The sequence below is a fragment of the Amphiura filiformis genome, chromosome 4 (assembly GCF_039555335.1).
Source record: "Amphiura filiformis chromosome 4, Afil_fr2py, whole genome shotgun sequence".
NCBI classification, from domain to species: domain Eukaryota; kingdom Metazoa; phylum Echinodermata; class Ophiuroidea; order Amphilepidida; family Amphiuridae; genus Amphiura; species Amphiura filiformis.
Window position 1 is genome coordinate 82,563,855 of NC_092631.1, and position 15,910 is coordinate 82,579,764.

Consider the following 15,910-nt stretch of genomic DNA (forward strand, 5'->3'; position numbering starts at 1 on the left):
CATGGTGTTGGTGTCCCTGAAAGAACGGTATCTTCGGAAACTCATTTTAAGTATTTTAATGCTCGAACCAACTAAATAGTTTATGTCACAGAGGAATAAAACTGATATGATATACTTTTTGAATTTTGACAAGTGGCCGCTACGTAAGAATTTTACCAAAATACTCCATTGGCAAACCGCATGATTAGATTTTAATAGATCATTTAGCAGCAATCACATGCGCATGACTATGAGGCGTCTTTGACCGTGTTCACATTAGAAATATTTTGTCATTGATTGAGGCATTTTCGTATAATTCACACAAGAAAGGAGCGGTCAACTGTCAAAATTTAAAAAGTATATATGTTATGGCTGTTTGATTCCTCAACCATAATCAGCTATTTTTAGTTATGTTGATTCGAGCATAAATACCCAATATGCTAATAATTATAAAAGTTTCCGACGATAGGTTTCGGGGACAAAAAGTCCCAAAATTTCAGAATTTGCGAGCGTAGCGATTCATACCCTTTTTTGGACAAAAAAGGTCCAAATTTTGGGACAAAAGTCCACTTTTCACAAAATGTCCCCCCTCCCCTTCGAAAAAAAGTCCACTTTTTCAAAATCAGCACCCCCAAATGAAATCCTGCGTACGGGCATTGAACTTTTGATGGCGCTATGTACAACTAACGACAAGGGCTTTTGGGTTGAAGTATTGTTTTGGTCGAGGCAGCCAAAGAGAACTTCGCGATCTAAATCAATATTGCGCCAAAAAAGTATCCTTTAAAAATATTCACAATTTCAAAACTGAACCATATTGGAATAAATTTGTAGATGGCGATGCACTATCTAAATCGGCGCATTATGAATGACACCCATTGAATCCAATGCCCGGGGGTAGGTCTACTCAAGTTTGGTTTTGGTATGGACGTGCCGCTGAAAATTTGAAAGTGGACCCATAAATATACCAATTTTTCAAGAAATTTGGACCCATTGATATACCAAAAGTTAAATTTTTCGGCCGAATTTAACCCAAATTGCCTTATAGTTTTTGAAAATTTTCCCAAAATTTTGGCTACATGTAGATTAAGGAAAAATTGGGCTATTTTCCGAAAAAAATGAGAATATTTTGAAAAAAGGACCCATTTATAAGCTTTTATATGCAAAATAGGCTTTGAAAAAGGGTCATTGATATACCAAAAGGCTGAAAATGCTACCCATATTTGCGGCACGTCCCCGTATGGTCATTTGTACTGTTTGCTCTCACCGAATGCCCCTTATGGCTCTGTCACACTACGACTGACTGGGTTAACGAACATCACCGTATACAAAAATATTTTATCCGGTGGAAAAATCACCAGTCCGGCAAGAGATTCGGTGGGATTTGGTCCGATTCCCGTTCGTCTCTCTATGCGTTGTGGCCGCTAATAATCCTGCAGGCGTCTTATATCCGATCGTTCAACGTCCGAGTCCGACCGAAATGACCGGATTTGGGGATCCGATTCTCGTTCGTCTCTCTATGCGTTGTGGCCGCTAACATGCAGGCGTCTTATATCCGATCGTTCAACGTCCGACAAATGACCGGATTTGGACTCCGATTCCCAGTCGCCTCTCTATGCGTTGTGGCCGCTAATAATCCTGCAGGCGTCTTATATCCGATCGTTCAACGTCCGATAAATGGGGACTGTATTTTTTAGGTTTAAACTAAAATTAAAGTTTTAAAATTTGGAAAATGTTTTTTTGGTGCATTGATGCATCATTTTTGCACTATTATTGCCTTAAACAAAAAGGCCCGAAATGAATTTGCAAAATTTAAAATGTTACACTGGTCCACTGACACTTAGATATAAGACTTCAGACTCGTAATTTCAGGTAAAGCATGCATGGATTGATATGTTAAAGTCAGTAATAGACCTAAGTCCGTCTTAATACTGACTTGGGTGACAAAATGTCACGGGCCCTGCATATCGACGGGCCGGCAGTTAATTTTCACAGGCTTTTGGGCGAAGGACCCACCTTTAAGCACTGCCTATAATAATCACAGGTCTATACTTAGGCTTACTGCTGTCCTGAGCCTACTCAATAACGTGCAATGTAACCTTTTCTCTTCTTTTTTTCTTTCTTGTCAATCACTAGTTTGATATCGCGTGCTCTACCCTTCAGAAAGTTCCCCCTCCCACATGTTACTTACATGGGCCTAATAAATTACGTGCAATTTCAATTTTTCTCACTTTCTTTTCTTTTTTTCTCTCCTTTCCCCCTTTTTTCTATACTTAGAACCCCATTCATCCAAACATCGTGACAGTCGGCTTATTATCGGGATGATATTCCAATCAGAACATATAAATCGCGATATTGAACACTTTATTGTGACATTAATATCATTCATAACCATTGTTTATACATTTTAAGGGATGGGGTATGAACGTTTGGACAGTATTTTATTGTGGGATATAGTAGGCCTACATCAGACATATATCGAATCGCATTCTGAATACAAAGAATGTCCTTCTGATATAAAAATAATTTTGATTTTTTGAAAATCGCAATGTAATATACATTTTATGGCAAATGATTAAAAATTAATATTTTTGATATTTAACAGTATACGCCTACCGTACTCGAAGTAAACTTTATAAATCTGATGATTTATACTTAAATTGTATGTAGGTGGGATGAAAAGCCGACGATCAATTGAAAATGTTGTTCTTTCGTATTGAAGATATAGATTTTTTTCCCCAAAACACCAAAAAAATTAGGTCTTTTGGGGAAAAAATCCATATCTTCAATATGAAAGGTCAAAATTTGCCCGATCGCCGGCTTTTCCTCCCAGCTACATACAAAGAATATATCATTAGATTTATAAAATTTACTTCGAGGACTGTTATAATTATATCAAAAATGTGAAAAATATCAAATTTTAATAATTTGTCATAAAATTTGTAATTTTTGTATTAGGCCTATATGATAGGCCTATATCGTGAATTTCAAAAAAATGAAAATTATTTGATATCAGAAAGACATTCTTCGTGTTCAGAATGCAATTCGATATGTCTGATGTGCTCTCATGTCCCACAAAAAATACTGTCGAAACGCTCAAAACGCTCATTCCAGATCCCTTAAGCATTATTCATAAATGGATTTATAAATTGTAGGGCCTACAACGCGGATTAGGCCTACCACGGAAAATGGATTTTAGAAAACGGTAAACTTCGGAGTTCGGACTTTAAACCCCAAAGCCGGGCCCCAAAGATATCCCCAGGGGCCACTCAAGTATGATAGTGTACGCATGCGTGACCAAATTTTTTGAAACACCCCTAAATGAGTTTTTACCTACCAGCAAATTTAGCCCCTTAAAGCCTTAATGTACGATTTCCGTCAAATTTTGATTTTGTTATTCTTTATTCAAAATATTGAAATAATATTAGTAATAACTGACGAGAAGGGCTGCTGTCCATTTTAAGTTGAAATAACAAGGTAAAGTGAAAGAAACACCACTGGTTATTTTGGCCATTTAAAACGCAGTTCTATGGGAGGACATAATTATTATCATAATTTTTAAATTATGATAATATTTCGAACTTTGCTCTGTTGACCTACAAAGATAACCAATTTGGCCGATTCCATTTAGGTACAAGTTGGGTGCAAGCCTAAACATTACAAATATGCAAAAAAAATCAGGTTTAAAAAAAAATCATATTATAAGATCGTACATTAAGGCTTTAAGGGGTACTACACCCCTGGCCAATTTTGTGCCTATTTTTGCATTTTTCTCAAAAATTATAGCGCATTGGTGACAATTATTAAAGATAGGCCTATGTATATTATAGGGGCAAGGACTACAACTACTGGAAGTTTTATTTCAACATAGACAACAGTTGTGGAGTTACAGTCAAAAATGAGGGAAAACCAATATTTGATCAATAAATCAATAACTACTTGCATTGAGTTGCTGAATTTTCAGTGCAGTAGTTGTAGTCCTTGCCCCTATACATATCTTACCTGTCACCAATGCGCTATATAATTTTTGAGAAAAATGCAAAAATAGCTTAATATAGGTAATTGAATATAAAATTTACCCCCTAATGAGTTTTTGGTTAGTAAAAATACAACAAATGTAGGCCTACCGCCTTTTTGGACTCATAATTTACCAAAAATTTGAAAAGGTACCCTAAACAAGTTGTTCAGTTTCAGAAGACTATAGGCCTACCCCGTATTCTTGAAAATCAGTGTTTTAAGAAATTAAGACCCTAAATGCGTCACGCGCGTAACTTATGCCTTGCCTAAAAAACACCCCTTTTTACTCGTTTTTGGTTTTTTGGTCACGCATGCGTACAGACCATTTATGTGTGTGTCCCCGGGAAAGATACATCATTTACCCACCAATTATAAAATCTCAATTTCCCGAATGTTGAAGAAATTTTATAAAAATGTTTTCCTTGTTTTTTGCCAATTGTTCATCTCAAAACATCTGCACCCAAGCGCTTTGTCAATGCTGCTGTTTCCCAAGCGCTTTGTCAATTCTGCTGTTTTCCTTGTTTTTGGCAAATTTTTCATTTTAAAATACCTAATGACTATTTTAATGACTTATAAGATAATTAGGCCCTATATTAGTTATACATAATTTTACTGTTTTTGTACACTTTAATTTCGATGGGATCTGACACTAAAAAAATGGACCACTATTTAAAAATACCCACTCTCTCCTAAATAATAAGCCGATAATAAATTATGCGCCATAAAGTTTGCAAAAATAACAAATTACTTAATATGATGTCAGTTAAATGGTAATGATAAATTAATGATTCAAAAAAGATAATTGAAGCAAAAGAAAAATAAATTAAAGTTTTCAAAGCGTGTGAAATATGAAGCTCAACACATGACGACGGATGTAAATATAGGATTGCGCAATTTTGCTGCAATTGCGCCCTCTAAATTAAGATGACGTCATTATTGTGCACACGAGGGCCTCCAATACAGGATTTCGCAGGCCAAAGCGACTTATAAAAATACTGATTTTGACATTGATATGTCTTTAAAATGGACTCAAATAAAACAGAGACAGCAGAACTTGACAGCTGGGATCAGCAGGACGATCCTGGACCGGGAGATTCGTCACAAACATCAGAAATAGACGATCAATTCTCCCACCTAAATGTCAATGCTAAGCCTTTCGTACCCAATGTCAACGCACCGGCATTTGTACCAACATTTGGAAATTTTAACTCGTCGGCAGCCTCTAATTGTACAGAAATAGGTAAGATAGGGGCATCACTTGATCATTTTGAATCTAATAATACTCATGTTTTTACTTAATTTCATCTAAATGTGTCACAGCGGTGACAATTTTGGTCCAGACATGAGCGTATGTGAGTGTCGTTCATTCATTCAGTGTATTGTGTGTAGGCGATGCGTGTGTGTGATGTCGAAATCAATGTTGAAAACTAAGATGGCTTCCGTCTGTATGCATATTGGAAACATGTTTTGTTCTGTTGTAGTAGTATTTTTCACATGTTCATTATTGAATACTGAACTTCTGAAGATTGAGTTGGCTTTACCACAAATGCCCTCACTCTGCACATTCATGAAAAGTCTTGACTAGCACATGACTAGACTACAATACAGTATCATGATCCCGCATGAGTATGTACACTAATGACTATTTGACTAATAATAATGTACACAATCATGAATATCATGCATGTACCACCATAAGTTATCGGATGTTGTAGTGCAGACTGTACAGTAGGCCTATACGCAGTATCATGACTCATGCAAGTTGTTCAGGCCATAACTATAAGGCCAAAGTCGACCCTTCACTTTTTTTTTAAATGATAAAAAAAACGATCGATCGACAAAACAAGCAAAACCTTAATTTTTTGGCCAAAAATACGAAGGTGCTCCTCGCCCTCGGAAAAATCGGAATCTTACTCAACCTGGAAGTATCAAACTAGGGTTCGTCATGGCAGCCTCCGCAGCCCCGGGCCCGGCTACTCCGTTTTGGTTTTTCTGAAATTCTGTTTCAGTTGTTGGTAAATCTGATTCAAAAACAATATTCCAATCGATGAGAAGGGTGGAATTACACATTTGGTTGGAGACCGAGCCCAAGGGTGAAAATAAGAGAGCTTGAACTAGACACTTTGGCAAAAAAAGTGGCCCCTGGCACAATCAAACTTCTTACCAAGTTAAAATTATGCACATTTCCTAGCACTGCCCCACACACCCACTGCATGACATCACATGCACAGAACTGACGAATCGTGTGCGTAGGATCGGTGAAATTTTGTAAAATTTGGTAAAAAACACCTTGTGCATATTGTCTGTCTCCGTTGGAAAAACTGGATCCTCCGCAGTAAAATCCATCATGACCACTTGAAATAAGCTTCCAGCTAACTCAGAAAAAATATACCATGTCCAACAAAAAATTATAACCAAAATTACAGATGAAATATGAGTACCTTCAGTCATCGGAATTTTTGCTTGTTTGACGCCAGAAAAAAGTCAATTTTCGGCAATATTTTCCGAATGGAACCATTGATTTTCACATGTTCCGTCTTCGCCAGGGCCCAGCAGCCATCTTGAATATTACAAAATAAATGAATATGCATGCATATGTCTGAGCCCAGTAAGGTCAAAAATTCATTCATAAAACCATGTCGGGTCAATTGCAACGATTCTGATCGGCCGAATACATTTGTAGGACCACATGTTTGTGACGTGTTGAGTTCATGAATATTTAATGAGCAGCGCTCCTGCCTGACGCGTAAGAATAGATAACGTGGATCACCGAAAGTCCGATGCTGTGCACTTTGCATGCTTAGTGGTGCCTGGCGTGCTAACAGGCTCCTTTATTTCTAACTTTGTACAGCGTGAATGGGGGTAGTTTGTGCCTGGTTCACCAAGATTTGGAAGAACCAGGGCCATTTCCAATTACCAACGGGCCAATAAAAATAAAGATGTGCTGGATGAATTAATAAGTACTATTTGCTTGTATTTTGATATTTTTGGTTCACTATCCAGGGGCCAATTTTCTGAGAAAAGTGTCCCATGGACCCCTGGTCAACTAAAATTGAGATGGAACCAGGGGCCATTTCAGAGTTTCTGGGGCACAACGGCTCCGTCTCCCCCACTTAATTTCACCCCTGTTGGAGACTTTACACAGAAACTGTGTGATGAATTCCAACACGGATATGTTGTGCCAGGCAGCCAGGCTTTAATTTCCCTATCGAGACATGCAATTGATCAAGCCAATGCAAACCGTACAGGACCTTAGTTTCATACTGACATCTGAGTATGGAGTTTTGAAGAAGTACAAAGAGTATTACAGGGCCTGCCTTTTGAGGAGAGCGAGAGCAATCGCTCTCTACTGCACTCCTTAAATCTTTAGATTTTTAGCTCTCTTAGTTGACCATTCTCTCCTTGTATTCTATTGTAAATGCTCTAAACAGCTCCCCTTGAAGGCTCAAGAAGAGCTATTTAATGCTCTCCTGCAAATTCTAAAAGGCAGTCCCTGGTATTATATTTAAGATTCATACTGGTGTGTACTTCTAACGAACTAAAAGGAATGTTTTAACTCGTTCAACATTGTTCAAAAACAAATCCCTACCCAGTACGTACCCTATTTTTGATCAGCCTGTTCACCAACATAACAATTTTTTTTTTTGGCCTAATAAGGCTGAATAAAAATGTAGCAGGCAACATTTACTAGCCTCCTCTGGGATACAATGGGGACACTCATGACACTTGGCCTTCGGTCAAATACTTGACAATTTCTTGTAATTTCAGTTTATCATAGACATAGGTTTTCGGTTTTGTTTGACAAATGCAGAGATGTAAATCTTCAGGAAATTTCCTGATTTCATGAATTTTTTCCTGATCTTCCCTGTGCAAATTTATATAGGGAAATACACGTTTTCAGGAAATGTTTTTTAAAGGTGATGCGGTACACCACCCCTGATAAATTTTGTAATTTTAAGAGGCCCCTACATGTATTTCTCAAAATATAAGTAGGGGCCTACACACTGGTAACAAAAGTTATATAGGCCTATAGTATTAGGGGCAAGGAATCTAATTGCTTCACTGAAATTTCAGTAATTCAAGACAAGTGGTTGATTAAAAAAAATATTATGAGGTAGGGATGTTCATAAAATTTTGAAGTTCAATATTTTTAGCTGAAAGTTCTTATATTGTGAAAGAGAATCAAAGGACAATAATAAGGGGTCAATCATGTTTCTAGGCTTCTAGCGCATCCCTTTTGAAGTTACAGACAAAAATAGTGTCACCAAATTGGCCAAAATTTTGTGTGTGAAGTTGTGACAGCAGGCACATGTACATGTACAATGTACATGTGTGATGCCAGATGACATCCTATTCTTTATTGTAAGAAAGTTGTTTGGATGGTAGGAAAGAAAAAAGCAAGGTACACCAACTTGATGTGGGGAAACAAGTAAAATGCAGACTAGACAGTATGCAGGGGGACACAAACAGCAAATGTAGGCAGAAGAAGTAGGCAAAGTTCGATAGCCAAAATTTACCAGTTCCAAGGCCCACAGAAGTAAGTGCTGAACCTGCAAAAAACAACAAGGATCAATGGTAATACAAAACTGCACTAGAACAAGTGATGAAAATCACTGTGCATATAAACAGACAAGCTTAACCAAACATCCAGTGTAGGCACAAAACAGGCAAAGTTCGATGGCCAAAAATTGCCAATTCCAGAGCCCACAAAAGTGTCAGGAAAACAGTACACTGGAAGTGATGAAAATCACTGTGTACATAGCAGTCAAACACTAGACAGACAAAAAACAACCGACGTTTCGAGCAGATAAACTGCTCTTCTTCAGGGACAGACAACAAAATATAAGGCAAACAACAAAAACTACATGCTGTAGTTTAAAAACAAATTCAAGTCAAAAATTGAAGCCAAGTTCAAATGGAAATAAGTAGCAAAAAAGACAGCAAACTCAGAGCAAAATAAGTTGTGTCTTCTCTCATTGAGAGCAAATTCACTACAAAGTTAGACTGGGAAACAATATGTAAATAAGCACCACCACAGGACAAAAGGGTATTGTCCTAATTGACAGGAAGTAAATGTCAAGTGGGTTACGCAATCAATAGAGGTTGTAGAGAATGAATAGATAGGATAAGTGGACTAATGTCACTCAAACTGCAATATGCATATTAGATAAAGAACAAATAATGTTTATAGACCTACACAATACATGTATAGTGAAAAATAATAAACCAACAAGTTAATGAAGGTCTCAAATATATTAGTGTAATATGCATACTGAAAAGAAGGGGAGGTAGAAAAACAGAGAAAGTAAGAAAGCATGTGGTCCATGCAGGATGAAATTTAATTTCAGGGCATGTACAGATATAGGCCTACGGATGAAAGTGATAAAGCCAAAAATCACTAAAACCAAAGCACAGTGAAATACCGTTGCAAATTGACATGAAATATGCCAAAATAGGTAGTGATACAGGGACTGCTAAAAGCTGGAAAAATATTAGCAAGCAACGAGGCCTACAATAAGAAAGCCAAATGTGAATTGACACGTCAAACATATAGGCCTACATGTAGGTCCAGTAATAAATGCTAACAAGATCCATAGGCCTAAAGATACACTGGCATGTTAATCTTTAACATTTAAGCCAAGTGGTTGGGTTGTCTGAAGTTTAGAGATCCAGTCTTTCTCAAGAATGGATGGTCTTGATTTACACACAAATTGCTTTTGCGTTTTAAAGAAAGAGTGTCGACTTGGTGGAACATAGATTGCGCTATGTGATAGTTTATAAATCCAGTATTATGCCAGTACCAACATAAGTCAACATAAAGGTTTTGGTCGTCAAAAATTAATAGTGATTTTTCCCCATTAAGCCCCACAGTAAGCCATTTTTGGACCGTACATGCACATTCCACTTCCATAATGACCCTATGGGCGAAATAGCGCCACCATTTGTGTGTGATGTGAGCCTGCCTATATTAGGTACCGGGGTACATAGTGGTACCTCTTAGATCATGTACATCAAGGGTCGCGCTAACCTGCGTCATTGCGTCATGGACGCGTTTTTGGAGCTTCTGACGCACAGAAATTGGTTTCAGTAAAACCTGTGCGTCAAAGAATGACGCAAACTTTCCGGGCCGACTGTAATGTAAACAATGAAACAATGTCAAAACTATCATCATTCTTAGCTTGGTTTTCATCAATATTGCTAAACGCACTTGATTTTACAGTAGATTAAGAATCAACAATGATGACTTTATGGTTGAATTTGCAAAGATCACCAAGTTTCGTAAGTAAATCGATGGAAATTACATAGCAATTTACGACGACGAAAGCAAAAATGTCACCGGAAAACCTGACAATCTTCACAAAAAAAAAAATGGTCGCCGGGAACTGATCAATTTTCATAACTTTAACAAAAGAAACCTTTTTCATGTTTCATAAGAGCACAGGATAGAGTATATTTGACCTAAAACTGTTAAAATAAGACTGTTTTGTTGCCCCAAACGGCAAAATCTGAGCTAAATAGGTTGCTAAAAATAGGAAAAAATTGGTCCATTTTCGGACTTTGCTATATCAAGCCTGTATGCCATTACTGTCATACGCCCACTTTGCTCAATAACGGGCAGTGATTGGTTCATTACATGCTAACAGCTAATGAATATTCATAATTGTATCAGGAGTGCTGAAAACTAGTAAATAAATAAAATAAACAAATAAAGAGATAAATAATGAAAATAAAAACCTAATAATTAATGCAAAATTAAAATAAATAAGAGTAAAACAAAAATATTAAGCAAATAAATTTTAATAAAATCAAAAATGAAATAAAAAAAGAAGTTATGAAAACTCCAAATAAAATAAAATAAGAAAATGCAAAATTACTAAGTAAGAGTAAAACAAAGAATAAAAGAAATACATTTGAATGAACTAGATAAATCAAAAACCAAAATAAATTAAGAAAATGCAAAATTGATATAAATAATAGTAAACAAAGGAAAAAACATAAATTTTTAAATGAAATAAATAAAATCAAAAATCAATTAAAAAAATTATGAAAAATCCAAATATAAATACCTTGTGTGGGTCCAGAGGTTGGGGAGCATAAGCATAGTTACATCATGAGAATTGCTCACTTGACCCTTAAAAAAATCATTTGACCCCTAAGTTTTTGATTTTAAGTCAGTTAAGGGGTCATCTGTGACCCCTAGTTTTAACCTGCCAGCGCTACCCCTGATGTACATTGTAGTCATTGTTGATTGTTCTACTATTTATTGCAGGTGATAGCGGAGACAAAAACAACACTAATTCTGCATCAGTAGCCCCAAGTAACAATGTGGAAATGAGGGACGAAGACTCAAATGTACTAACAGATCCTGATCCTCCTCCTGATCAGGGGGAGCCTATGGCCACACAAGGTAAGACCAGGGAGCTTTGATTACTATCTGGAAATTGCTACTGAAAAAGGTCACAAAGGTCGCAAGTGGTACCTCATCTCTGCATGACTTCAATTGACAAAGGTATCCTTCCCAAACCGGTCAGAGACGATTCCTTATAGCCACAGTTAAAAGTTTTTAGAACAGGAACCATTGGTTACATTTAACAAAATGGCTGTTGGTGTTACCTCATGTTCTGACATGGTGTGACCCCAAGGTTCCCGATGAACTCTCACCCTCCTGGTAAGACCCTGTTATGTCTAAATGAGAGACAAGGACTCAAATGTACACAAATTTTAGCTAAAAAAAAACTGCTGGAGGAAAACAAAGTTGTGGGATGAGGACTCAAATAACAGACCCTGTTCCCTCTCCTGATCAGGAGGAGCTTATGACCACACAAGGCAAGACATTTCTTCTGGTGTTTCCAGTTGATCTGATAGGGTTAGTGGCATTGTGCTCCTTAAAAGCTCAGGGAATGTCATTTGAAATGTTTACCATCTGGGTGTCCCTTGTCATGAACTCCCTACCTGCTATGGAGCAAGCACCGCAAAGCATGATGGGATACTCCCTTCAGCTGCTGTGGGGGGAAAAGTGGAATCACTGTGATCAAAACTATGTTACATTAATTACTATTGCTGCTGATTTTAGCTGTGTATGGCAGGGCCCGTGTGATTCTTCGGGATTTTTGCTCATTTCCTGGATTGTTTGTGGCCAAAATTTACTCAATCTTATTGATTTTCAGTACGTTTGGGAGCATTTTAGCCCAATTTCATGCTGTTTTTCAGGATTTTCTACTTTCAGAATATTTCACAAGCTTTGAATCGCACCCTGGTATGCTACATTGGAAGTTAATGAGGGGTGTCAGAGTTGGATATCCAAGACTTTGATCAAAACATGTGACATTGTCACTTGTTTGAAATGGTGGATTCTTGCCAATAAGTTGGTCAGTAGGTGTTAATAATAATTGATTGATTGAATCTGCAGAAAATGGTCCAAATACAAGTGAAGAAATGGAGGAAGAAGAAGAGGAAGTAGAAGTGGCAAAAGCTGCACCCCCACCTAAGAAAATAGTTGAAGAAGACTCAGATGAAGACAAAGAACCAATCAGAGAACATGTCAATGTCATCTTCATAGGACATGTTGGTAAGTTGGTATTGCACACGTGGGAGGAGTGGGTATTCAAGAAGAGCTCTAGATGGCTTGATTTTATGTACTTTTTCGGAATTTTTCCCCACTTTTATAGTATTGAATGATCTTGATCTACAGTCAAACAATCACAACAACACAAATGGTTATACATCAAAATATTGTACATTTTAATCTTTATGTAGTCAAAAAGCAGATTTTACCAAATTGATAGAGAAGAATATGATCATAATCTGTAAGTGTAACACTCTTAACTTTAACAAATACATCATTATCTGATAAATTATCAAGATTATACTTCTGAAATAGCAATTTGTGGTGTTTTTTCAACCCTAACAACTGTATACATGTGCGAAACTACTTGCTGTAAAAGAGGATATTTTTATGGAAAATGCGCAAATATGTTCTTTTACTTATTGGGTTATATGTAAAAAACCTCAAAATCCCAAATTTAAAAACAAGCAAAGTGAATAGTCCAAAATCTGCAAAGTGCGAAAAATTAAATTAGAAGAATTTTTTGACTTCAACACTACTTAAAATTTGATCGCTTACCGGGAGCGCTTTCACAGAAAAATTAAGACTCACAAAAATGATCACTTTTACAGTACTTAGTCAAATTATTTTAACAGGTTGGTGATAGTTTTTTATTAAAAAAGAATTCAGTTTGCAGACCTTTTTAGCCCCACCCCTAATTTCAATCAAAGTGGCTCAAAAATGTTGGTTTTGTTGAAAAGTGATTTAAATCAACTATTGTAACCATAAATAAACTGCCATGCTTGAGGCTTCACATGTTTAATGATCCCAAGGTGACCTCATGTATTGCCAGTATCGGGCAATTAGTCCCAGAAAGACCATAGGTTTTAACTAGTTCTAGACTGGTTTAAAGCCTTAGACTTAGCACATTACATGTAGGCCAATCAATGAACAAGAATCTATTATTTATTGGAATTCAAAGGATTCAGAGACAGAATTATCATGTAGCTAAAGCAGTCTACAAAGTACAAAGGAAATATGGTACCGCTTGTAATAAAATGGAATGCTTATTGACTGAATGAGATCCTGAGTCCAAGTTTACTGAAGCATACTATGTGTTATGTTTATACATGTGTTACTATTTACATAGACTCAGTACACGGTCGATCTTACCGTTCCGATGTTGATTAAGATACTTCTTGCATCGATCCCGAGATGCGAAAACCAATAGTCATTTTGTCCCACATAAATGAATAAATAACAAAACCCCGATCCCCGGTGGACTCACCCAAAGGTGACGTCACACCATATGATCGTCCCTTATCCTCCTTGGTCTCCGACTGACACAGACGCGTGCCTATCGATTGTTCATAGCACTGTGTATCAATTTCTCGACCAAAGGCGAGATATACGGTTGTAGTTTCACACCTTAGGTAAAACCAAACCGGTATTGTTCGGCTGAGGATAGTTTTGACGGCATTTTCTGGCGAAAAAGTGACAAAAACGATCCAAAACTTAGCTACATATCGTGCCTCCGTTTGTATACGGGACACACGAGCAATTCAAAATGGCCGCTTCGTTGACGCCATTCATTTTGTTTCCCACGTAAAACAACCATTGCAGCCTGTAAGTTACAATAGATGTTTGTACATACACATTGTATTTCATGTACGGTAGGTTATTGTTGCTATGTTAGGGTGATTACTCTATCGTTATGTCTTCATTACCGTCCGATAAGACGAGTTAATCAGATATTCATACGGTGGGGATTGGTAGGGACCCGTCTGACATTTTAGTAATAAAGTTAGCCAGTCCTTACTTTACCACTAACGTTAGCGACCAGCCTCCGTGCTCAGGTTTGCTTACTGGGCTTGAGTCGCGTGTTGGGGGGTAGTGCCCCTCCCTTTTCTCCTCGCTTTTACCTCGCCCTGTCGGGCTTGCCCTTCCCTGGTGACGGAGCGGGACCCACACCCGCTCTGTTTCACCCACAGGGAGTGCTCACGATCTTCTAGATGTCTTTCTTTTGCTTAGGACTCTCCGAGTTCCAGCTTGACGATTGGGATAGGCTCCATCATCGCCATAAGACGAAGAAGAAGAAATCTACCAAGGGCACTGGTAAGGTCGATACGGTGGATTCTGCTGTGACAGCCCCTATGGGTCATGGCAGGTCTGCTTAAGGGGGCTCCGGTCCCCGGACAAGCAGGCGGTTCCTTCGGGACTGCTAAGCGCGTCCAAAGGCTCAGCAGCCAGCGAAAGCACTGACTATACGTCGGAGCAAAGTAGCAGGCAGCAGAGCGGTAACCACCAGCGAAAACCCTAGCGGGTTTTGCAGCAGGAGGATACCAGTCGATACGGTAGATTCTGCTGTGACAGCCCCTTTGGGTCATGGCAGGTCTGCTTAAGGGGCTCCGGTCCCCGGACAAGCAGGCGGTTCCTTCGGGGACTGCTAAGCGCCCAAAGGCTCAGCAGCCAGCGAAAGCACTGACTATACGTCGGAGCAAAGTAGCAGGCAGCAGAGCGGTAACCACCAGCGAAAACCCTAGCGGGTTTTGTAGCAGGAGGATACCAGTCCTCTAGCCAAAAAATCCTCACGGGTTTTTAGCAGGAGGACACCCGTCTGTTGCAGGCATATCTCACGGGCTCAAACAGCCACAGTAGTAGCCAGCGACGGGCAGCATGCAAGGGTACCCGGGCTTGCCTGGGTTGAACCCTAGCATGCATGGGTTCAGCAGAGACGATACCGCGGCTAACGCTGTGGGTGTAGTCTTAGCAGAACCAACTGGGGTTGTCACACGGCAGCGTTCCATGGCGGGACCGCCGAGTGATACCCTGGGCCCTAGAATAGCTGCTGGCTGTCCACAGGGACTGGCTGGCGATTATTCAGGGGTTGGGCTCGCAGTCTCTCACGGGACAGCGACCCAGGTGCATTTGGTGGCAGCTACAAAGACGAGCTACGGCTTGACTTCAGTGGTAGCCGCTATGCACCCGCCCATAGCTGCCGTGAGTGGTCCGCCACACACAGCGACCTTGGGCGAAGCTCTAGAGGGTACAGTAAGTAGCTTGAACAGCCTAGCTGATCAACAACCCACTTATGTCCTCGAGAGCCAGCGGAGCGTGGGTGATCCATTATCGTCAATGGGTCAACTACCCTCTCTTGATCGATCACTGTCAAATCATCAGGGCATAGCTCCATTGATTGACGCTGCCTATTCAGGTGGCGAGGTGATTGATCGGCGACCACCGAGATCAGCTACCCCTGCACTACGCAAGCTCCCTCTAAGCCACGGGACAGCCGGTCTAGCGGGTACCCATACACACGGCTTGATCCCCTGGCGGGGAACGCAGTGAGGCATGGGTACAGTGGTACACAGC

General features: G+C 39.0%; 1 protein-coding gene across 1 annotated transcript in view; it reads left to right on the forward strand.

Annotated features, from left to right (window-relative positions):
• The first annotated feature begins 4,927 nt into the window (after positions 1–4,927).
• Positions 4,928–15,910, forward strand: part of LOC140151517 (eukaryotic peptide chain release factor GTP-binding subunit ERF3A-like) — a 32,823-nt gene continuing 21,840 nt past the window's right edge. The window contains exons 1-3 of the mRNA XM_072173884.1: positions 4,928–5,233; positions 11,264–11,401; positions 12,404–12,562. Coding sequence (XP_072029985.1) covers positions 5,017–5,233; positions 11,264–11,401; positions 12,404–12,562 — 514 coding nt within the window. The 5' untranslated portion in view covers positions 4,928–5,016. The remainder of the gene's footprint in view (positions 5,234–11,263; positions 11,402–12,403; positions 12,563–15,910) is intronic.